At 47.5% G+C, this 24,149-nt stretch overlaps 2 protein-coding genes across 2 annotated transcripts; one reads left to right on the top strand and one right to left on the bottom strand.

Moving 5' to 3' along the window:
* The first annotated feature begins 13,217 nt into the window (after nt 1-13,217).
* On the top strand, nt 13,218-17,169 carry inaa (internexin neuronal intermediate filament protein, alpha a). Its single transcript, XM_070916548.1, has 5 exons — nt 13,218-13,526; nt 14,588-14,818; nt 14,910-15,437; nt 16,736-16,860; nt 16,977-17,169. Exons 1-5 carry the CDS (start codon nt 13,218-13,220, stop codon nt 17,167-17,169), a joined length of 1,386 nt encoding a protein of 461 aa, XP_070772649.1.
* Nucleotides 17,170-17,825: 656 nt separating this feature from the next.
* Nucleotides 17,826-23,706, bottom strand: pcgf6 (polycomb group ring finger 6). Its single transcript, XM_070916265.1, has 10 exons — nt 23,561-23,706; nt 23,163-23,262; nt 22,565-22,661; nt 22,407-22,462; nt 22,242-22,301; nt 21,710-21,827; nt 21,430-21,457; nt 20,187-20,285; nt 18,819-18,905; nt 17,826-18,708 (listed from the first exon to the last, which is right to left on the bottom strand). Exons 1-10 carry the CDS (start codon nt 23,633-23,635, stop codon nt 18,658-18,660), a joined length of 771 nt encoding a protein of 256 aa, XP_070772366.1. The 5' UTR covers nt 23,636-23,706; the 3' UTR covers nt 17,826-18,657.
* Nucleotides 23,707-24,149: the final 443 nt, after the last annotated feature.

Here is a 24,149-nt window from a genome sequence, read left to right as displayed (position 1 = left end):
TAGGGGACGCTTCTGCTGCACTGGAGCAGCGCCGAAGCAGATCAGGATATGTCTGTCAGTCAGTCAGTGGTGTGTGTGTGTGTGTGTGTGTGTGTGTGTGTGTGTGAGCTTAAAGACAACTTGGTTATATAATGCAGGCAGCAGCAGCAGCAGCAGATCAGCGGCAAATGCGCGCTACTTTCCTCTGGGAGACAAGAGAGTACACCACGGCCAGTGTATCCAACCCGGGCAGGTTATGTTCTCACTCATACGGGAAACCTTTCCACACTGGACTCCCTAAAAAAAAATCTAGCAAGTTATTGATCTTGCCTTACGGGAAAACAGCAATGTCTCACGGAACATAAAAGTCACACATATATGTAAATCTTTACAATCCTTTACTAAATTCGGCATACAAATACTGTGCCGAAAATAACACATTTTCATATAATTTCAACTTTCTAACTGGTTCACCCTGTTCGTTCACTGTCTCTTTCAGCAGAGGACGAATGTCAGTATAAGGGGCACCATTTCCCAAATGTAAGATAATAATAATGATAATTTTATGATAAAAAAGTAATATTTGGTGAGTCAGATGTAAGCCGATTTGAAGAGCAGCTTCAACTTATTATGGGACGTACACCTTAAGCCTCGTCCTGTCGCATATCAGCATTAAACAATAAGCAAGACCCAATAAATAACCCTTTTCCCAGTGCAGTTTGGCGGTACACCGTCCACGCGCGATACAATGGTGCGTAACGGGAATTCCACGCTGCGCTTTTTCTCTCGTGAAAGCGTTGACTGATGTCGACAGGTAAGAGTACTTGCCCATTCATTGGGCACGCACATAACCTATGTTTACCATAACAAGAGCCAATAACACGTTCAAGGTGGCAATGAAGCATGAAACCCCCACGGTACCTCTGGTACCCCCTACAGATCGAGAGGTACCGGGAAACATGACTTAACGATCCCGACCAAGAGCACCAGACAACCCATACACCACGCAAGAGTTCAAGATGCAGTTTGAGACTCACTCACCCTCTATGGCAGATCCGTCCAGCACGGTGCTAAAGTAGAAAAAATAGATTTGAAAGAAATGGCTTTCGGGATGTTTTCTTTCTTTTCTTTTTTTTTTTTTTGTTACGGCAGAAAGCTCACTCCGCTGCTGCTGGGATGTCTTAATTTTTAATTTCACCTCAAAGCTGACGGACCGTGAACAGGCTCAGTCCAACGTCTCCAATGTCACAGATCGCGGCCAATGCGAAGTCATGTATGAGCAGCCGGCCTGGTGCTGCATTTAAGTGTCATGAGGCGAATAGTAGATACCATCCACCTACTGCTCTGTCCGTAGGTGGCCGATACCTCGTCAAAAATCGGCTCGCTTTAGATTTTAGATGCTGCATGTGATCGTAAATTAAAGTTTAGCTCAGCTTTCGGGTAGATTGGCTAACACTTAAACAGGCTATAGGGCTTGTGTCGGCTTTCACGCGTTGAAAAATCGTAAAATGCAGGCTTTAAGCAATGGAGCGCTAATGTAACTTTTACCACCAGATGTGGGAGAACAAAATTATTTTGTCAACTGGATAGAAAACGTATAAAATTAACTATACATATAGAACAACAGATAGGCATAGGCTATGCATATAGGTTGCCCCTACTAAAATTCCCTGTAATTTTTCGGACATGCCGGGAAGACTTGGGTTGTTTATGTGACTTACTTCCCTTCCCCTTTGGGACATGTTTATTTGACGAGGGTTTAAAACGCCCCCTTATTCCTACAGTCCCTGAACGCATCAGCAGGCAAAGCGTGTGACAGACATGTCGTGCGGTGACTCAGGGCCCGAGAGCGTCGTGTCCCGCCCACACCGCGGTGGCGGCCAATAGCGCCCGTGCGGAAGCAGGCACAGAGGCGAACAGTCCGGAACAGTCACGCAGCCCTCCACGCCCCCGCCCCCCCCCCCCCCGCGTGCGATTTAAAGGGACGCCAACTTCCCGGTCCACGTACGGAAATCCCCATTGAAACGTTGAAGGCAGGTGGGCGGGTGTACAGGTAACAAATTCAACAGAAATATGAGCAAATATTTAAATATGAATGGGACCACCGCTTCGCCTGCTTTCAACAGAACCGCATTTTGAGAGTCGGTCGTGTACAGTACAACAACTGTATGAAGATGCACCTATACATTCCCATGGCTGCATCAGCAAAGGAGTTCCTTTGTGTGACTCCACACTGTCACTATAGGGCCACAGTGCTGCAGTGGGACCACAGGGGACAGACACTCACTGTGGAGTACCATACTGTGTATGATATTGTGATTTTTTTTATTTATTTATTTATTTTTATTCAGCTATTCATCCTACCAGTCAGCTGCTGGTTTGTCTGAGGGGACACACACACACACACACACACACACACACACACACACACACACATATACACACCATGTGTACGTGCTGTCACTGTGACGGCAATCAGCCACAGTTACAGCCACTACATGTTCGTACGACAATTGTGTGCATCGGCCTTTGTGTATATTATTAGCTCTGCGTGATCGTTTTGGGGCAAAAAAGTGTTCCACAATATTTGTATAATATTCAGAGAGAGAGCGCGCAGGCTCTCGGCCACGCTTTCACCACAGGGCAGCACCTTATCCATCACAGGAGGCCGCCTCTTACTAAGAAGTGATTTTATTTCAGTTTTTTTTTTTTTGAGGTCCAGCCAGAAGAATGCCTCTCGCTGCAGGTTTTATTTCATCATTTCCTATTCACACAAGTCCCATTCCAGTTATTATCATTTGTGTAATTCCTGCGACTATTATTAGCTATTAAGTTGGCTGTTTTTTTTTGGTTTTTATTTTGGAATAGTATTTATATATAATATTTATATAATTGTCCCTGTGTAGCGAACACGTTATTGCAGTTGCACCACACAGTATTGTTTGTTTACGTTCTAACTTATACACCTCCGTCGCTGTCCCCGTCCTTGACCACACACACACACACGGACTCGTATCCCTAACCCCACCACGACAAATGCCAAGACACCCCGCAGAGACACACAGAGACAGTCCCACCATCCTAACCAGCCACCCACCCGAACCTGTTTTGCACCAAGTGTGTGCCACCTCCAGATTGTACAGGTGGTGATGCTTCAGAGCTGGACAACGGACAAGCAACGGTGCTGCTGTCCCACACGGCAGGGCTATTAAAGTTGTGACTGATGGTTTCATTAATGGTTCCAAATCATTCATACGCCTTGTGGATAAGTGATGAGGTATTAAGGACGAGGTTTGGGCTCATATGATGATAGTTCTTGCCCCCCCGCCCCACCCCTCTTTTTCACAGACATATTGATGTGTATATAATGAAATGAATGATGGCTCGCTGACCCACTGTCACGGCTTACTGGGACGCTTGATTGCAGTGCAGCCAAAAAGGCCTTTGGCTCATCAGAGAGTGGGGGGGGGGGTCAGTAGGTCAGTATAAAAGGTCACAAGGCTCTAGGTCTACAATGAGCCATCAGGTCTGCAGATGTAAATACTAGTGAGTCGTTAAAGAGTTCCTCCACTAAAATCCTTCATCAAGTTCAACATGGGGGGGGGTCCATGCTCACCTTCTGTCTTTACTTTGCTTATTCAACTCCCTGTGTCTGATTCTCTCCATGGCATGCTCGGTCCTGCTGCGCCCTCAGGTGGTGGAGGACTGCTACGACACCCTGAGGGTCCAGGAGTCCAGCCTCTCCGAACAGGGGCCGTAATTGACTGATTGAAATTGGCAGAATAACAAATACAATTGAAAGACAGATCTTATCTTTTTCATAACATAATGTATAAAAAAACGTTTACAGCCGGGGTTGGGGGGGCAATGGATCACCCCCACTTCCCACCATCTGAGCCTGTTCGTGTACCTGCAGACCACGCAGCAGACTATAGCTTCATTATTTGCCTAAATAATAAAGCTCGTAAAACTAGATTTTGACACAGGGCTTGCCACATGCAGATTATTGTACATTTACGGTACAATAATATTTCCTTTCATCATTATTGTTGTCATAACGTGTTGTTATTATTTTCTTTAAGGATAAGAGTTCAGTGTATGGACATGATGGAAATGGATAAGTAATGCCACTGCTGCAAATACCGCGAGACTTTGCACTTAATCAGTACGACTAAAAACTCCCTGTATTAATGAACCTGAAGGGGACAGAAAGAAACGCTTTCAATCCGCCAGATTCCAGAGATGGTGTTTGGGTTTAGCGGCGGAGCTGGACCCGTCCTGGGGGCCGGCTGCCGCTCCAGATGTTTTTCCCACACCTGGAAATCTGCGTGCCACACCTGTCTCATGTGTAGGAAGCACTGGAGCACCGAACCTGCTGCCAGCGTCAGGAGATTTCATCGCTGGTGAAGCTGACCGGTGCCGTGCCACCTGCGTAAAATGCGCACGGCTCCTCTCTCAACCTGGAGGCGCGCCTATCGATCCTGCCGCCGTGTGATGACTACGAGGACTTATTAAAGTCACAGGAAAGAATACTGGCCCCCATATAGCCTGAACAGTCGCGGGGAACAAACAGTAGTAAATGAGCTTGCCATTTAGGTGCCAAAGCCTCATAGATATAGCCCCCCCCCCCCCCCCCCATGAAGAGTAGTTCATATAAAGACTGACAGCAAACATGTCTGAGGACGCAGTCAGATGTGGACATTTCTTCACAGCCTCACATGGACTTGATCTCAGGCCCGGTCGCAGCCTGGTCACTTTCGATCCCCAGAGGTGCGCACGTAAGTGGACGCGGAGGATTCCACGGTTGCCATGTTTTGTCTCCAGGTGCATCATTTATGGAAGGTCATCATTTAAACACAAACAGAGCCCACGACCGTTAGGAAAAAAATATTTCACGACACATTTCACTCGACGATTTCATCAAAACCAACGCTTTAACCGAAGACTTGTTGCATCTCCGCAAGGACCAAAGACCCCCCAGAGACTGACGCACGTGACTGAACAAACTTCCACCATGGAAAAAGTGAGATTTTAGCACTTTGAAAAGTCTGCTGTGTTTCCTATGGGTTTCGACGTCCAGACTCTCAGGGCCCTTAAAGGCCACTGATGTTTTGCTAATTATGGGCCTTAAACAATGCAGGAGGTCATCAGTTCACTGTCAGAACTGGACCCTGCCGGATCAGTTCATCTAGCCATTAAAATTTTTTTTTTTTTTTTTAAAAAGACCTAAAAATGAGCTTAAAAGGAATCAAATGAACAAAATTTTTTTTTTTTTTATGTATCTGAAATAATTTATATCACACATTTAAATCAACAAACTCCCAACTGGGATACAATGTGATATTGTGAATGTGAAGTGTAGCCATTTAAACACAACTGTGAAGTACTTGATGGTGTGTAACTCCCAGCAGATATGTGATTTTCATCCAGTATCTGGCAACATAGTGGTTTGTTGTAGCACTTGAAGTACTTACTGACATGATAAAGGCCTTTAAGGTGGGAAGTGCTTTATTGCCTGACATTGAGGCCCCCTGTTTGAAATCATTATGTGGCATATTCCTAAATTAATATGTTTGTTCAGATTACCACAGTGTATCTGGAGCCTGATAGAATTAATAAAAAAAAAAACTGTACACACTGTGGGGGGGGGGTTAGTAGGGGCCCGGCCGCTCGACAAACCTCCAAAAGCGAAAAGTAATGTCATTTTCTAAAGGGACGTTCAAAATCTTTTGCAGGAAGTTGTGAAATTCATGTCATTCAGAGCTGTTTGTTGCGTTCGCTGTCCCTGTGACGCCTCGTCCTGACATGTGTGCATTGTTGCAGGTTGATGTTCCCGTTGAGGACTACCAGAGAGAGAAGAGAATCTCTGCACGCCGGGCAGCGAGTGCACGGAGGCCTGGACCCTACAGCAGGTGTCCATGCTGCAGGGACGACCAGGTAAGAGATTTGATTTTTCCTGTTTTTTTGTGGTGGGGGGGGGATTTATGTGCCAAATGGTTGACTATGTGATTCTCAAGAACTAGAGAATTAGACCGATTTTACAACATGGTGGACTATATGCACTGCTTCTTGGACTCATTTACATAACAATAACTTTCCTGTAAAGGTATAACATGGACAGAATCTGTGAAGGGTCTTTTAATTTGACAAAGTCGTCCTCTGCAGTGCATCTGGCGTTAGATTGTCAAAGTATGTTGTTAAGTGAGAAGTTGACTGGAGCCTGACGTCCTCTCGTGTTGTGCTGAACTTCCCCAGGTGCTGAATTTAAAGCTCCAGCACTCTGTTACTGCTGCCGGCCTGCCCCACAAGAGGAAGCGGACCTCCGCGGCCCGTCCGTCCAAACCTCCTCAGGACGTTCAGCGGGTTCCCCCTCCTCAGCCCGCTGCTGAAATTCCAGCATCCGCCATCCCAGATTCTGACCTGCCGGTCGTCTCCAGCGTGGCCCCCGGCCCCCAGCCCTCCACTTCTCCACTGCAGCATGACGGTCCTGTGAAGATCCACAACCGCTCAGTGGAGGAGTACCAGAAAATCTACCGTGAAGCGGTAGATGATCTGCTGAGGTACGTGTTGGCGTCGAACCTCACGACTCCTTCGGTCAGATAAAAATCTGCCGTTCGATCACGTTTTCGTCGCACGTGTCGAAATGATTTCATTTTGTGTTTCTTCCGCTCCTCGCAGGTACAAGAATGGCCGGGTGCGCCCGTACAGTTTGGATCTGGGACGTCAACTCAAGCTGAAGCTGTGGGAAAGACTGGATCGTCCCACGTTCACGGCGTCAGTTGATGAAGACTCCCTCGTGCATGTGAACGTGTCGTACGGGGCCGGAGTCTGTCCTCCTCAATATGACGTTGACATTTCTGGAGAACCAAAGCCCACAAAGCCGCCAAAGAAAAGAGCAAGAGAACTGAACTAAGATGAAAGCCGTCACAACAGTTCATAAAAGACTTTTAAATACCTGTAAATAATATTCAGTAGTTAAAGATGAAACCTGTAAATAATATTCAGTAGTTAAGTTACACAACTCAAAGCATCCTTAAAGCAACAGCAACATAGAACCATCCTCCACCTTGAGCCTCCACCTTCCACCTGAAATAAAACATCCACCTTCAGCCTCCACCATCCACCTGAAAGCTAAGCATCCACCTGAAAGCCAAAGATCTATCTGAAGCCTCCACCATCCACGTGAAGCCTTTTCCATCCACCTTCAGACTCCACCATCTGCCTGAAAACAAAACATCCACCTGAAGCGTCTACCATCCACCTTCAGCCTCCACCATCTGCCTGAAGCGTCTACCATCCACCTTCAGCCTCCACCATCCACCTGAAGCGTCTACCATCCACCTTCAGCCTCCACCATCTGCCTGAAGCGTCTACCATCCACCTTCAGCCTCCACCATCCACCTGAAGCGTCTACCATCCACCTTCAGCCTCCACCATCTGCCTGAAAACAAAACATCCACCTGAAGCGTCTACCATCCACCTTCAGCCTCCACCATCTGCCTGAAAACAAAACATCCACCTGAAGCGTTTACCATCCACCTTCAGCCTCCACCATCCACCTGAAGCGTCTACCATCCACCTTCAGCCGCCACCATCCACCTGAAGCGTCTACCATCCACCTTCAGCCTCCACCATCTGCCTGAAAACAAAACATCCACCTGAAGCGTCTACCATCCACCTTCAGCCTCCACCATCCACCTTCAGCCTCCACCATCCACCTGAAGCGTCTACCATCCACCTTCAGCCTCCACCATCTGCCTGAAGCGTCTACCATCCACCTTCAGCCTCCATCATCCACCTGAAGCGTCTACCATCCACCTTCAGCCTCCACCATCTGCCTGAAAACAAAACATCCACCTGAAGCGTCTACCATCCACCTTCAGCCTCCACCATCCACCTGAAGCGTCTACCATCCACCTTCAGCCTCCACCATCTGCCTGAAAACAAAACATCCACCTGAAGCATCTACCATCCACCTTCAGCCTCCACCATCCACCTGAAGCGTCTACCATCCACCTTCAGCCTCCACCATCTGCCTGAAGCGTCTACCATCCACCTTCAGCCTCCACCATCCACCTGAAGCGTCTACCATCCACCTTCAGCCTCCACCATCTGCCTGAAAACAAAACATCCACCTGAAGCGTTTACCATCCACCTTCAGCCTCCACCATCCACCTGAAGCGTCTACCATCCACCTTCAGCCGCCACCATCCACCTGAAGCGTCTACCATCCACCTTCAGCCTCCACCATCTGCCTAAAAACAAAACATCCACCTGAAGTGTCTACCATCCACCTTCAGCCTCCACCATCCACCTGAAGCGTCTACCATCCACCTTCAGCCTCCACCATCTGCCTGAAGCGTCTACCATCCACCTTCAGCCTCCATCATCCACCTGAAGCGTCTACCATCCACCTTCAGCCTCCACCATCTGCCTGAAAACAAAACATCCACCTGAAGCGTCTACCATCCACCTTCAGCCTCCACCATCCACCTGAAGCGTCTACCATCCACCTTCAGCCTCCACCATCTGCCTGAAAACAAAACATCCACCTGAAGCATCTACCATCCACCTTCAGCGTCCACCATCCACCTGAAGCCTCTTCCATCCACCTTCAGCCTCCACCATCCGCCTGAAAGCCAAACATCTACCTGAAGCGTCTGCCATCCACCTTCAGCCTCCACCATCCACCTGAAGCCTCTTCCATCCACCTGAAGCCTCTACCATCCACCTTCAGTCTCCACTATCCGCCTTCAGCATCCACCATCCACCTGAAGCCTCTTCCATCCACCTTCAGCCTCCACCATCCACCTTCAGCCTCCACCATCCGCCTGAAAGCCAAACATCTACCTGAAGCGTCTGCCATCCACCTTCAGCCTTCGCCATCCACCTTCAGCCTTCACCATCCACCTGAAGCCTCTTCCATCCACCTGAAGCCTCTACCATCCACCTTCAGTCTCCACCATCCACCTGAAGCCTCTTCCATCCACCTTCAGCCTCCACCATCCACCTGAAGCCTCTACTATCCACCTTCAGTCTCCACCATCCACCTTCAGCGTCCACCATCCACCTGAAGCCTCTTCCATCCACCTTCAGCCTCCACCATCCGCCTGAAGCCTCTACCATCCACCTTCAGTCTCCACCATCCACCTTCAGCCTCCACCATCCGCCTGAAAGCCAAACATCTACCTGAAGCGTCTGCCATTCACCTTCAGCCTCCACCATCCACCTGAAGCCTCTTCCATCCACCTGAAGCCTCTACCATCCACCTTCAGTCTCCACCATCCACCTTCAGCCTCCACCATCCACCTTCAGCCTCTTCCATCCACCTGAAGCCTCTACCATCCACCTTCAGTCTCCACCATCCACCTTCAGCCTCCACCATCCACCTTCAGCCTCTTCCGTCCACCTTCAGCCTCCATCATCCACCTGAAAGCCTCAATCATCCACCTGAAAGCCAGACATCCACCTGAAGCCTCTTCCATCCACCTTCAGCCTCCACCATCCGCCTGAAAACAAAACATCCACCTGATGCAGCCACATCCTCCAGCCACAGAATCTGGTTGTCGTCAGTTAAGGCTGTGGATGTTTTGTTTTCAGGAGGATGATGGAGGCTGAAGGTGGATGGTGGAGGCTTCAGGTGAATGTTTGGCTTTCAGGTGGATGACTGAGGCTTTCAGGTGGATGATGGAGGCTGAAGGTGGACGGAAGAGGCTGAAGGTGGATGGTGGAGACTGAAGGTGGATGGTGGAGACTGAAGGTGGATGGTAGAGGCTTCAGGTGGATGTTTGGCTTTCAGGCGGATCCACCTGAAGCCTCGACCATCCACTCGAAGCCTCCATCATCCGCCTGAAAACAAAACATCCACCTGAAGTGTCTCCCATCCACCTTCAGCCTCCACCATCCACCTGAAACCTCTTCCATCCACCTTCAGCCTCTTCCATCCACCTTCAGCCTCCATCATCCACCTGAAAGCCTCAATCATCCACCTGAAAGCCAAACATCCACCTGAAGCCTCTTCCATCGACCTTCAGCCTCCACCATCCGCCTGAAAACAAAACATCCACCAGAAGCGTCTGCCATCCACCTTCAGCCTCCACCATCAACCTGAAGCCGCTTCCATCCACCTGAAGCCTCTACCATCCACCTTCAGCCTCCACCATCCACCTTCAGCCTCTTCCAACCACCTTCAGCCTCTTCCATCCACCTTCAGCCTCCTCCATCCACCTTCAGCCTCCATCATCCACCTTCAGCCTCCACCATCCACCTTCAGCCTCCTCCATCCACCTTCAGCCTCCATCATCCACCTTCAGCCTCCACCATCCACCTTCAGCCTCTTCCATCCACCTTCAGCCTCCACCATCCACCTTCAGCCTCTTCCAACCACCTTCAGCCTCTTCCATCCACCTTCAGCCTCCTCAATCCACCTTCAGCCTCTTCCAACCACCTTCAGCCTCTTCCATCCACCTTCAGCCTCCTCCATCCACCTTCAGCCTCCACCATCCACCTTCAACCTCCACCATCCACCTGATACGGCCACATCCTCCAGCCACAGCCTTAACTGACGATAACCAGATTCTGCTACAACTCCCGCCTGCAGTCTTTGGCACCCCACCTAGTGCAAGCTGCTGCCCCAGCTTGGTCAGTATGTATGAAGAGTTACTAGTAGCAAAATGCAATGAAAACTAGCACCAAACATTCCCAAACTTTAACCCTGTTGTTTTCTGTTTGATTCACCATCCACCTTCAGTCTCCACCATCCGCCTTCAGCCTCCACCATCCACCTTCAGTCTCCACCATCCGCCTTCAGCCTCCACCATCCACCTTCAGCCTCCACCATCCACCTTCACCTGCCAGTTGCCGTTGCAGAGTTGCTCAATAAAGTCCATCAGTCAGATTTTAGTGAATTTGTGGAATTCTTAATGCTGTTTTCTCACCAGACACTTTTCTCATTTCATCTGTTTTATTGCATTTTGCCAATAGCTATCTGTAATTACTGGTTTCACTGAGGGATGCTAAAACTGATCAAAAAGCTACTAATGTACTCCGCTGTAAAAAGGCCAACTTATATTCTTAAATATATATATATATATATTCGTAAATCATGATTACAAGTCACATTGTCAGCCTTTAAAGTTAAAAAAAAAAACCTTCAGCTACGATTCAGTACAAAGTGCAAAACTTCTACAATCATGTGTTGACTAAATTGGTAAAACTGATCGTTCACTGGACTCATCAAATCAAGCTGTTCCAAGTCTGTTAGCACACGTCCCAGCATGAGTTGTACAAATAAAACTGCATAAGCAAAATCATCCAGATCAATTTTTTTTGTACTAATTTGGGGAAAGTTATAATGGCGTGTTGTTATGCATCTTTTTCATACATGCGTCACAGATGAGTCACATGGTCTTCTCATATGATTAAGTTCATGAAAAGTTCCCTTTTGTTCCATAAAGTTTGAAAATGATGAAATTACCGCCACAGTGGTTTGTTTTAGAAAGAGTGACTCTCTGAAGAAGGATTCCCTTGCATCCATGAAAATGGTGAAGGACAGGACTTGTAGTTCTTTGGGAGGTGAAGACTGCATTCATCTGCAGGAGTGCCTGGGGTAACAATGAGCTGCTGGGCCCCCCATTCCAGTTTTTTTTCCCCAATTGCTAACAAACAATCGGTCAATACACAAAACACGTCACACATGTTCAGAAATCAGCTCGTTCGACCAAATCTGTTAGGAAAGCTAACAGGCTGGACCCCAAAATGCAAACACAAGACTACACAAGAGAGAAGGCAGAGCTGAGAGGGGGTGGAGGAGGCTGGAAGCCGTGGTGGTTGGCGGTTGGAGCAGGCGAGGGCCGGGGAGAGAGCTGACAGGACCGGAGATCCACAGGGACGGAGCGGAGGCGAGGAGGAGCAGGTGAACCGGAAATGCTGCAATTTTCTTTAATAGCCTTTATTTTTTTTCTAGACCTTTGCATGAAGTAATTTCCTTAAAAATAGTACACTTGTTGAAAGCTGAAACAAAACAAACAAAACAAAGTCCTACTATTGATGCACCTGTTGAACACTTCAGATTTGGTTGCACCCACGGGTCTGTCCACGTGTGAAGAGTTTTGACAGAGTGACTTTTGACCAATGCATGTCAGCAATCCACAAAAGCTGTGACGCCTCGTTCCTCCTCCTCCTCCTCCTCTTCCTCTCTGTGCAGTGTGCGCAGTAGTCCCATGATGAAATACACCTTGGCTCCAGGTTTTGCTGTGTGATAATGTGATTAAACACGTTCGTTCAGGAATCCAAGCGCACTATCAGTCTCAGCTTAAAACTACATTTTCACACGAGACCCCCGTTAAGAGGGGCCCTCAAGGGGAGATAAAACAGGAAGTGGAGGCCCTTATCATGTTTGTCGATGCTGTGCTGTAGTACCGCATATTCCCACGTCCATATAATGGATGTATGAATTATATTTGATGAATTCACACCTGTTGATGTTAAAATGAAGAGTGCTTTATTATAGTAAACTCAGGAGGCGTGTTTTGTCCTTCCTGCTGCGTCCATGAGAAGCAGGGCTCTGAGTGGCAGAGAGGAGGCGCTGTTGGACCACAGTGGCACCAGGTGCTTCCCCAGTGCAGGTGAATTTGGGAGGGGCTGGTGGATGCAGTCAGGGCCGGATCAACCCACTGGTGAACATGGTCCCCAACAAAAACACGAATAATGAACAGTTTAAAAAAAAAAAAAATGAAACCATCTACTTGTGGCCCCTTTTTAAAATGTCCATTTTCATGAGACACAAACAGACAAACAGAGGAGGGAAGTTGTGGACTGACATACTGTTGGTTTGAGTCATTTCATGGGACTTGTTGGCATGAAGGAAAACATCCAATATCACCATCTTTATCCCTTAAAACTGGATTTTAAGACGGCGCCTCAGGATCAGGGTAATAAGGCAGGTGTTATGGCCCCTTATGGTCCCTATTATTTCAGTTCATAATGTGCTTTCGTGGTGCACACAGTAACAAACACGCCTGCAGTTAATGAAACCAATCTGGGGGGGGGGGGGGGGGGTGTCCATCAGTGTTTGTTTTGGTCACAACAAAACCTCTCTCGGCGTCTTCACTGCACAAATGGCACGGCCGTGCGCCGCCGTGCGTAAAATGGCTCGCTCCACCTGCAGCGCGCTGCTGTCTATAAGCTCCTGCAAAGCTCTCTAAGCCCCTCAGTTTTCTGTCTGACGCACAGCGAAGATGAGCCACGGAGACCGCTACACCTCGTCATCCTACCGGAAGATTTTCGGGGATTCTCCCCGGTTTCCCCTCTCCTCCTCCTCCTCCTCCTCCCGCATGAGCGGCGCCTCTCCCCGGGGCTCCGCGGGGCTCATCAGGTCCATGGCCGCGTCCCGCAACAGCGCGTCCTCCCTGAACATGTACAGACGGGTCGGCCGGCCCTCCGCCTCTTTCTCCCCGATGCGGAGCGACTCCCTCGACTTGACCCAGACCTCCATGGTCAACAATGAACTGAAAGTCGTCAGAACGAACGAGAAGGAGCAGCTGCAGGTAGGTGCGACGGGCTGAAGCGGACGATGTTTGCATCCTGTTGGTTTACTGCAAAGAGATCCATGTCAAAGTATTCCGAATGATTGCTCTATAAAGGTCTCATATTTTATAGCCCAGGGTTAAAATGCCCAGTATGGACATGAAGCTTATGTAGTGAATGCAATAAGCTCCAAGCAGGACCATCATGTTCATAACTCTTCACGCCGCTCATAAAGTCCGCATTCTGTGGTGTCCCAGTCCTTGAGTGTCAGGCCAGGTAGTGGACCACATTTACCTGACAGAGTGGTCCGTTTCTATGAGAGGGAAACTGCTGTTAGGCTCCTCCAGTGTGAGAACGACCTCACACTGAACTTCACTGGGCCTTTAACCAATATAAAAGACACTCCCGACAATGTGTCTGTCCTCACCACGACGATCACTTTGCAAAGTCTTTTGACCTCTCAAAGACCCCCCCCCCCTCCAGACGTGCTTTAGTACACGTAGAAATACTCTGCTCTGAATAATATATGATGGGGTTTTTTTGTTTTCTTTCCACTGATGGTCACACTAGTTGCGGAAATCACGCCGGTATACGTTCAGGTCTTAACTAGAGTGCTTTACAGTGAGCACTAACACGTTTCCCCCCTTCAGCAGATGATTGTGAGAACAGCCTTCCAGTGACTATGTTGGTGAAGGCAGCTTCCTCTTGTGAGGGCCGCCTGTCTTCCTCCTGGAGGAGAAGGCTGTCCATAACCACCACAACAATGTCAGCAAGGCAGTCGGGGACCCTTTACCGATTTTAAAGTTGCACCCACCAGATTTACAGCTGCACTAATCCATATTTTTTTATATGCTCAGTTAATGCAACGCTTATCTAGTGCAGCTTTAACACAATGTAAGTTATTAACTGATTCAAAAAATATAAGCTATTAAAATGAGTTTGGATGGTAAATGAAATGAGATGCAGGAGCTTTTAGAAGAAGGTGGAGTGAATCAAACCCCTCTGCTTTGCTGCCTGTCTGGTATTGCAAACCATTTTTTCTGTGTGAAGATGATAAAACAGCGTTTACCCCGTTGCATAGGGTCTGAACGACCGCTTCGCCATGTTCATCGATAAAGTCCGGCACCTGGAGCAGCAGAACAAAGTGCTGGAGATGGAGCTGGTGGCGCTGCGGCAGAAGCAGAGCGAGCCGTCCCGCGTCGCTCATCTCTACCAGCAGGAGATGAGGGACCTGCGGTCACAGGTGGAGGAGCTGAGCAGGGACAAGAACCACATCCTGATCGAGAGGAACAACATGGAGGACGAGCTGCAGGTAGAGGAAGTGGTAGTCATTATTTCATCGTCATCTCAACTCTCATCTTTTATCTGTATCTAATCATTTCTCATCTCGTGCCTCATTTCAGAAGCTCAGTGTGAAGTATGACGAGGAGGCGAGGGCACGGGAGGAAGCTGAGCAGACCTTGAGGTCATTCAGGAAGGACGTGGATGACGCCACGGCCGTTCGCCTGGACCTGGAGCGCCGCATGGAGTTGCTGGCGGACGAAATCTCCTTCCTGAGGAAAGTGCACGACGAGGAGATCCAGGAGCTGAGCACCTTGATGGAGGCGCAGCAGGTCTCCGTGGAGCTCGAGCTCACCAAACCGGACCTCACCTCGGCCCTGAAGGAGATCCGCAACCAGTACGAGTCCATCGCCTCCAAAAACCTGCAGTCGGCCGAGGAGTGGTACAAGAGCAAGTTTGCCAGCCTCAGCGAGCAGGCCACCAGGAGCAACGAGGCCATGAGGGCCAGCAGGGAGGAGATCAATGAGTTCAGGAGGCAGCTGCAGTCCAAGACCATTGAGATAGAGACCCTGAGGGGCGCCAATGAGTCTCTGGAGAGGCAGATCACAGAGATGGAGGATACACACAACGCTGAAGTCACAGCTATGCAGGCAAGCAATCGTAGTCTTTAGTCTCACACTATTTCAGTCGGAATTCTCATTTCGCAAGGGCACCATCGCTGCGTCCTGGGCTTAGCGCCGCCCAAGACCATTTTGATTGGTTTAAAGTATTACATACAAGCCGGAGCGTTTTCCAGCCCATCCCAGAATGATAATGGGTAGAGCCAGACTTTCACCGAAGTCTCCCTCAAACCTCCAATTTCCCAGAAGAGAATGCACACGAGGGCATGATTTCAGTGTCCTCGGTACAATACAATGGAGGTGAAGGGAGGATAATCCACGGAGCAAAACAACCATAGGGACTACTTCTTTGATGGAAAGTAGTTCCATTCACCTCCATTGTATAAGGTTCAATTGTACCATAGAAATAAACGAATATGCATAGCATACAACTACTGTTTCTACAAAAAGAGATGGATAGGCCTACAGATGGAGGCAATAGTGGAACACCCTATTGGATGCGATTCTCTGAGCAGGCACTGAACCAGTTTGACGTCGAGATATTTAGATGCTACACGTGATTACGATAAAGACCCACAAAATAGCTTGTGAGCCACCACAGTAAACGGTTAAAGTTGAAACTACTACCATAATGCCGGGGAAAGAAGCAAGCCACCTGCTGCAGCACTGCTGCCGTTACTGTCTACAACCCCGCAGAATAATAGGATTGGAAGGGAGCAGATCTCAGGGTCAAGTTCCTCATGAATTATGTCACAGCTTGAGCAAAGCCGCTAACCTCACGCAGCAGGGAAGCCCCCAACTTGTGCAATGTCGAGGGCCCCTGCACACCGACGATCTCGTCATTGAAAACAATCCCTCGTCGACGCTCCGGTTGTACTTCTTCCGCCGGCCTCTTAGTTAACAGCGAACTCTCCAATCAAAGCTGGTATTTAAATAACTGCTGGGTCACTTTGTGTCTGATTCAGGTTCAAGGTCCGGGGTCTCGCCTTTGGTGTGCGGTAATCACCTTAACAAGCCTCTGTGACAGTGGGACTGGCCCGAAACAGTTCTTAGTGAACTGACCCTGCGTGCCGTTTAGATTAACCTCTGACCTGCTAAAGCGGATACAGGAAGGCCACCTGCTTTCACTGGCTTTTTAGGGCAGGTAGAGCTAAGCCCCGGGGGTTATTGTATTCCCTTAAGGGACAAAAGGAAATCCTGTGGTCAGCGGGTATGCCACAGAGGAGCCTACAACTTCGCGGATTAAAAACAGGTGAATCTACTCAGAAAACTGTGTCGGACACTAATGAGTATCTCTCTGCTCTCCTTTCTTATTTCCACTGTAACAGGACACTATTGGCCACCTGGATGCTGAGCTGAGGAACCTGAAGGGGGAGATGGCCCAGCACCTGAGAGAGTACCAGGACCTGCTCAATGTCAAGATGGCCCTGGACATAGAGATATCCGCCTACAGGTGCTGGCTGGATTAAAAGGACAAACCCGAACAAAAGATCTCTTGCCTAGTAGACTCTCTTTAGGCATTGTGAGGTGCATTAAGCCTGACATTTGTTTGTCCTCTGGTCCTACAAGGAAGCTGCTGGAGGGGGAGGAGACTCACTTTAACTCAGGGATGTCGTTTGGTGCCTCCAGCTACAGCTACCAGGCTCAAGCCCCGGCCGGCACCTCCAAGAGCAGCCAGAGGGAGAAGGAGGGGGCCACGAAGGAAAGCTTCAAGGAGAGCAGCGAGGATAAAGACGAGGCAGACATCAACTCCAACAACTGAAGAAAGACAGGCAGGGAAATCTGAAAAAGTGAGACGAGAGATGCACTGTGTGTGTATAGTGAGTTCGTAGCCACGTGCTGTATTTGTTAAAGGCAACACTAATACATGTTTTAGAATTAGAGCTGAAAGTCTGTGTTTTTGGGTGATAATATCTTCTAATAAATGCAAAATCTGGCATTTTCCCTGGGATGCAGGTCTCAGTATTTAGATGATCTTTGGACTCTGAAGCAATCACATTTTTCTCAAAAAAAAAGGCACGTAGTGTGTGAAGGTTTAACGATCACCATTGTGTTTTGACATTACAATGTGTAGATACCCCCCCCCCCCCCCCCCCCATAAAGCCATCATGGTTTATTACTATGTAGACAATGCTTTAGCATCGAGTAGCACACGTGGTGCAGCTGTTAGCACAGACCATCTCGCCTGGCTGCAGGGTCAGACTGGAAAACCACTCGTTGTGTCGGCTGCACCGAACAATGCAATGAATAAAACGGCGTGACTGGCTGATTGTTTTCTATGCTTTCTACATGCAAGTGAGCGTATTCACAAACACAGGACGTTGTTTCGACCACATCTACTGAATGACACCAGAAACCTTGAAATGCAGAACTCGTACAGTATAGAATGATTAATGAACATGAATTAGGAAACAAAACTCAGTTGTACGGTCTTTTATTAATTCATTCTGAAAAAAGTATGAAAAGGCATTTTTAATAAACCATATCAAAAGAATTCTTTATACAAACTCCCTTTAAATAACTGCTTTTGTGCTCCGGTGGGTTTGCACTGAAAGCACGTTTTGTCCAGTCAAATCGCATCAGTTCGCGTCAGCAGTCTATACAAAAGTTAACAGCTCTTAAATTAAACATGTGAATCAACACCAAGTAAGCTGCAATTAACGATAGACTCTATATAAACACGCACACAAAGCTTTGGTAGTTCGTTTCGAGCCCTTTGAATCACAATTATCTATCTGAACGTCACAAAACATGAGGTTACCGGTCCCTGGTTCCCAAAAGGAGGGAAACTACACTGACTGTTGCCTTCACAGACACACTGTTTGAAATCTGAGGAGACTCACTAGCAGTAGTTCAGTCCAGTTTAAGCTACAGCAGCAGTCACATTCTTGTGTGGAGTGGAGGCACACACACACACACACACACACACGCACACACACACACACGTGTTCCCATTCATCAGGTGAAATTCATTTTCAAAGTTACAGCAGACACACGAGTTGTCCTGAAAACAAGCTGGTTGAACATTTGATGCTACAGTGTGAACAGCAGAGTTCAGGTTTACACTCTGTAGTTACATTTAAGTTTGGTCCAACATTTTGTGAGCGGACGGTGACCGTCGAAGGCAGTTGTGGAGTCGTTAGAACGCCAACGTAGAAACTGGACTCCACGTTATGACAAGAGTCTGATGAATAGAAACAAAGCCCGCCCCCCTCAGGAATGAACCACATCCGCCTCCACCTCTCGGGGGTCAAGAATGGGAGGGCAGGACCAAGCCAAAGTGCAGCACCAGCAGACCGTCCTGGAGCAAAGTGGAAACAAGGCCCAAAGGATCACTCAGAAGGATTCTACAAAGTGTCCATGATTAAAATTGCGGTGTCTCTCTACTGTGTGTGTCTTTGTGGTGCTTACCTGTAGCGCCTCTTCGCCCACGGAGCTCTGTATGTCTTTGAGTGACTGGTAGTGATCCAGGAGGTGATCTCCACAAACCACATCTACCTGCAAGACACACAGGAGACATTTATATGATGGGGTAGACTAAAACTTCAAGGGCAACTAGTCTATGCCAACAATTCTAAAAATGTTCTAAGAACCTCAAGGGAAGAGTTATATATAACTGTTGCGACCTCTGCTACAATGGACAGTGACCCTTGACTAGTCTTTCTCTGTCCTCTCCAGGTTTGTCCAGACAGGCCAGGAAATCAGCGTAAGCTCCTAATCCTCACCCACGTGTCACTAAATACAAAATACGCCAGCACCTGAACACACATACCCGTTTCTGCTCCGAGGAAAGGAGGACACCTCTGATTGTCACGCTAATACTAAAAATCATCATGAGGCTTCTCTTACAAGCACGTCCGCTGCTCTGAGACAAGCGCGTGGTGCCGTCGCACCAACTATTGGATCACGATCAGATTAAGGTTGTCCTTTGGATGTAGACGGCCTGCTGAGTTTTGACCTGAGCAGCAGACCCGTCTACGCTAGGCTGTGCTTGTATTCAGCGGTTGGTTCGTCTCCCCCGGTCTACACGTGTGCGCACGTGGTTATGTTTTCGCCCCTTAACACTTTGACACGAGTCACCCACAATTCAATGAATTTTATTTATATAGCGCCAAATCACAGCAATCTCATAACACTTTCCATATAGAGCAGGTCTGGACCGTACTCTTTATAATATTATTTCAGAGACCCAACAGCTCCCACCATGAGCAAGCACTTGCAGACAGCTGCGAGGAAAGGCTTCCCTCTTAAACAGGCAGAAACCTTGAACAGCCGGAGATGTCTCCAACCCCCTGGTCGAGAGGAGGATGGTAAACCCCATAGAGCCGTGCAGAGGATCTGACCAGTGTCACCGAGTCGTCTGAATGGTGGACATTATAACCCATTCTTTTAACACTGTGATAATGCTGACAGGGGGACACGTCTTTCGATAAGATAATGACAAAGTTGACTTACACCTTGTCCAGTGTTGCTATCACTTGCTGGCGAACGAGTAAATAAATCAGATTTAAAAACATCACACATCTTCAGTTGTGTCTCCAGTGCTCCCCACTTTACTTCTCAAATGTTTTCGGCTACCCAGCCTTCTGTCTTCTAATACGTAACAGCACCCACTCACTTACATACACCGGCGTAACCCTGGTCACTGGGCGCGCCTGCACTATACTGTAATGCCTACATCCTTTGCTGTCCTGCTTCCAAGTCTGTCGAAACAATCAGGATCAAGGCTGTGGTCGTGTCACTTTGGGAGCTTGTCAGCTGTAAGCCCGGCAGACTCACCTGGCAGGCTGGGCTCAGCTCCATCTTCCTCCTGATGAACAGCTCCACGTGGCGAACCGTGGCCTCGCCCGACACACGAACGTACCGCCTCTCTAAAGGCTAAGCAGGGACAGGGTGGAATATACAGTGTCAAAGTTTTCCAGAGGAATGTCATTTATCAAAAACTGTATACAATACAGAATTAAATTGGAGCTCTGTCATTTAAAATTGTGAAATTGAAAAAAAAAAAAAACTAACGTAATGATGTTGTCTACAAGCACATTTAAAATGTACACAATACTCCTATTTGGTGCAACCTTAAAAACAGGGTTCAACAAATTCACTTAAAACTGAATTAATAAATGTTTTCACAGTCTGTTGTAGCCAGCACCATCTACTTTGCTGCGACCTGCTGGGGTGCAGGGATCAAAGCAAAGGACGCCAACAGACTGAGGAAACTCATCAAGAAGGCAGAGTCTGTTGTTGGCTCCAGGCTTGTCCCCCTGGAGGAGGTGGTTGAGGAGAGGATGCTAGCTAAACTGCTAGCAATCATGGACAACACCTCCCACCCCCTCCATAACACAGTGGACAAACTGAGGAGCAGCTTCAGCAGCAGACTCATCCAACTCCGCTGTTCAAAGGAACGATTCAGGAAATCGTTCCTCCCTACTGCTGTCAGACTTTTTAATACATCTGCCTCTGCCAGACCGGTCCTCACAGAACTGGACTGAACCGGACTTTCTGCACTACCTCACTGCACCCTCACACTTTGAATATATATCATATATATATTAAACCTATATAGTCATCACATAACATACACTTTATTGATATTATATATCATACTATTCTGTGTATGTATGCTTGTGTCTGTATTATCTGCCAGCCCCCTCCCTACTACTTGTGCAACTATTTATTTATTTTAGATTGTATGGTTAGTGTCCCTGCTGCCACCCCATAACCCCATATAAAACCATAAGCTGCTGTTTCCAGCAAACAAGCTAGAAGCTGGTGAAGACTGATATGATAACTAATGCAATGCTCTGAGACACAACTATTCTTGACAGTATATCCAACAGACTCTGTCATTGCAGGATAGCTTGATCGGGGATATCCTAAAGGATCACCAGGCCTAGGTGCAGCCTTTAGTGCAGCCTTTACCAAGTTATCATCCACCTTGTCTGTATAGTTTGTGTTACAGGGCACTAGTATAATCTAATAAGAACTGTAATAAATACAGGTTGTAAATATTTTAAGACTTTACCTTATAGTTACTGATGCCCTCTTCAGCCCTGAAAACAAAACAAGAGTCAATATATAGTAAGTACAACTTTTTGGTGGTAACATGCCATCTGGTGGCACGTTTATTTAACTGCATGGTAATTTAATTCACTGTTACAAACTGTGTTTCCCCTTTTGATCAAAGCAGAAGCTGTGGTCGCCAGGAGCCAAATTGAAATACGCAGAATGTCTGAGTGGACAAGTTCCTTTTATAGTCAGTATGGCTGTAACTAAAGCAAAGAACTGCCCAGTGAGATCCTTACCCGACAAAATCCAGCAGCAGAGACACGTCCAGCTCTGGAGGAATGGTGAACACAGACTGGGGAATGCTATCCTTCTTCTGCCTCTTCAAGACGACAGGACAGGGCGGGGAGACCACCACTGCAGAGCAGGAAAGAGAAGACAATTGCTTTGGTGACAAACTCTCAAGCGTTTGCTACTGTTGTGCTGAAAATGTCCATCCATTGGATTCTTAAAATGTCAAACTCAAGTGGAAAACTGAATGCGGATGTGGGATGGTAAATCAGTCTTTTCTCCTCTCATTAAATAAGGAAGAGGGAAAAGTCATCAGAAGTTGTTCCCCTTCTTCAGTCTTGTGTTTCATTGTTGTCAAAAAATACTCTGATTGGCCAAAGGTGGCACTGCAGTACGAGAAGACCACTTTGTTACTCATTGACAGAGAACTGAGCCGTGTCGTTCATGTCCCCATGAAGCTATATGACAGACAGTGTTAAATATTATTTGAAAACTTCCCCAAACCTGTTTGCTTCAACATTTAAGGCTGAACTATTTTACCTGGTTTTGGCACATCCAGCCCCCTCTCTTTGTAGAAGCTACTAATTTGTTCTCTTTCCGCTGTGGGAAAAAAACAAAAGGTTTCACATTGGAATTTTAACAGAAAAATGACACATAATGTACATAAATTATGTTAAACACATCCTGTATATACACTGTACTTACACTCCTCCAGGAAGGGAACCATTTTGTAAACAATATCCTGCAGCTGTCTGTCAGGCCTGCAGGAACACAGAGGGCAAGTGTTTGACAGCCATCTATTGATTGAACAGGTACAGAAGGTGATCCACATCGGCAAATACATCAAGAATGAACCAACCTACCTTATGTTGTAAAGCGGTTGTGTCTGGTGGACGACGATGTTGCATGTGGGACACCTGTTGCTGTAGTAAAAGTGCTTCACGATGCAGCTTTTGCAAACTTGGAGAAGAAAAAAAAATCACAACGTAAGACACAGTCAGGACCTTGTGCCAAACTAATGTGGACTTTTGAGGCCGAAATAGATATCAATATTTGAGAGTTTATAATCAGGCAATATTCTATATACATAAACATTTTTACATCTGATTAATTTAGTGTTACCGATCAGCCAATATAGACACATCAGTGATAAGCTAATACCAGATGATACACTGGCCATACTGGTTTATCAGCCGGGCTGTTGTGTATGGTTTTGTTAAGTGTGGCAAATGTGGTACCAGGACATCATGCTAGGGATCAAGTGTCTGTACGGAGGTCCTGACTAGTCTCGTGGTCTAGAAGGCATACTTTCAAACCACAGCATCCCCAGTTTGTACCGTTATTGCATATCATTCCCAATGTTCCTGTCTGCCTTACTGCATCCCAAAGTGTTTGACTCCCAAAGGAGGAACCCAATCAACGTTGAAGTCCTCTGCAGACTCACAGACTGTTGTGACTCACATGTGTGCAGGCACTCTGTGATGGTGGTGGCGTCGATGAGGAAGCCGCAGCAAAGGGCACAGCGGATGTATGGATAAAACTGATTGAGGGGGAGCTTGGGCTGCGGGAAAGTAAACAAACCACGGTCAAGTCATTGGTTGCAGCTTTAAAATCGACCCACGCAGCTGCATTTACATCACGTGACCTCGCGTCTGCATCAAGACACAGCACAGATGAAAAAACAGCACTCACTGCTTATGGGTGTCAACGGATGTTTCAGTTCACTAAGCAGGGCATTTACAAACTTCAGGATATATGTGTCAGCTGTCAGAGAAGGAAGCAAGTGAAAACGACCTCTTCGTTGTAAAGAAAGTAAAGTAGAGGAGACCGTCGATGTGAGACAACATCTGTGAACGTACCTCGTCCTCCGAGTCGCTGTCAGATATGTTGGCTGACCCTTCATGACTCCTGCGGCCATACGGAGGGAGTGACATTCCCAACAGCTGCCAACAACACCACCACCACAACAACAACAACAACAAACCTCCCTTTTCTCTTTTTGTCACAGAAAACTAAATGGCAAGTTAAATGGCTTCCTTAAAAGTACGACGTAGCTCCAAATGTCGACGTTATTTTCAGTCGCCGGTAGACTTGTGGCGAGTTAGCTTCGCTTTGCTAGCTGGCTAACATTAGCTTGCTTCTTATATGCAATACTCACAACACGGGCACATAAGCGCTCAGAGACTGCAGCTACAGCTTGGTCGCTAATGTTAGCGAAATTAGTTCGGTTACGTGCCTCAGTCTGTGATGTTGCTCCAAATTAACACTTTAACGCGAAATAAGATTACTTCCGAACTTTATACACTCTCTTGCCTTCTTCTCACTCTCACGTTAGCGACTCAACTTCCCTCGCTCGTGTTCCGCGAGCGGCAACAACATTAACACGACTTCCGGCCTGGATCCTTCAGGATAAATATGACCTGACCAGAAAAAGTTAGATTCCACACC

Source organism: Enoplosus armatus, chromosome 12 (assembly GCF_043641665.1).
Source record: "Enoplosus armatus isolate fEnoArm2 chromosome 12, fEnoArm2.hap1, whole genome shotgun sequence".
In the NCBI taxonomy this organism is placed as follows: Eukaryota; Metazoa; Chordata; class Actinopteri; order Centrarchiformes; family Enoplosidae; genus Enoplosus; species Enoplosus armatus.
Note: the sequence above shows the minus strand (reverse complement) of the source record. Positions and strands in the feature narration are given on the sequence as shown.

Bases quoted from the DNA above. Each gene is read 5' to 3' on its own strand.
- inaa (XM_070916548.1), top strand. From the start codon at position 13,218: ATGAGCCACGGAGACCGCTACACCTCGTCATCCTACCGGAAGATTTTC. The intron at 13,527-14,587 runs GTAGGTGCGACG...CCCGTTGCATAG, and splicing joins ACGAGAAGGAGCAGCTGCAG to GGTCTGAACGACCGCTTCGC. The intron at 16,861-16,976 runs GTGCTGGCTGGA...TGGTCCTACAAG, and splicing joins ATAGAGATATCCGCCTACAG to GAAGCTGCTGGAGGGGGAGG.
- pcgf6 (XM_070916265.1), bottom strand. From the start codon at position 23,635: ATGTCACTCCCTCCGTATGGCCGCAGGAGTCATGAAGGGTCAGCCAAC. The intron at 22,662-23,162 runs GTGAGTCACAAC...TTCTTCTCCAAG, and splicing joins CACAGAGTGCCTGCACACAT to TTTGCAAAAGCTGCATCGTG. The intron at 22,463-22,564 runs GTAGGTTGGTTC...GTGTTCCTGCAG, and splicing joins CAACCGCTTTACAACATAAG to GCCTGACAGACAGCTGCAGG.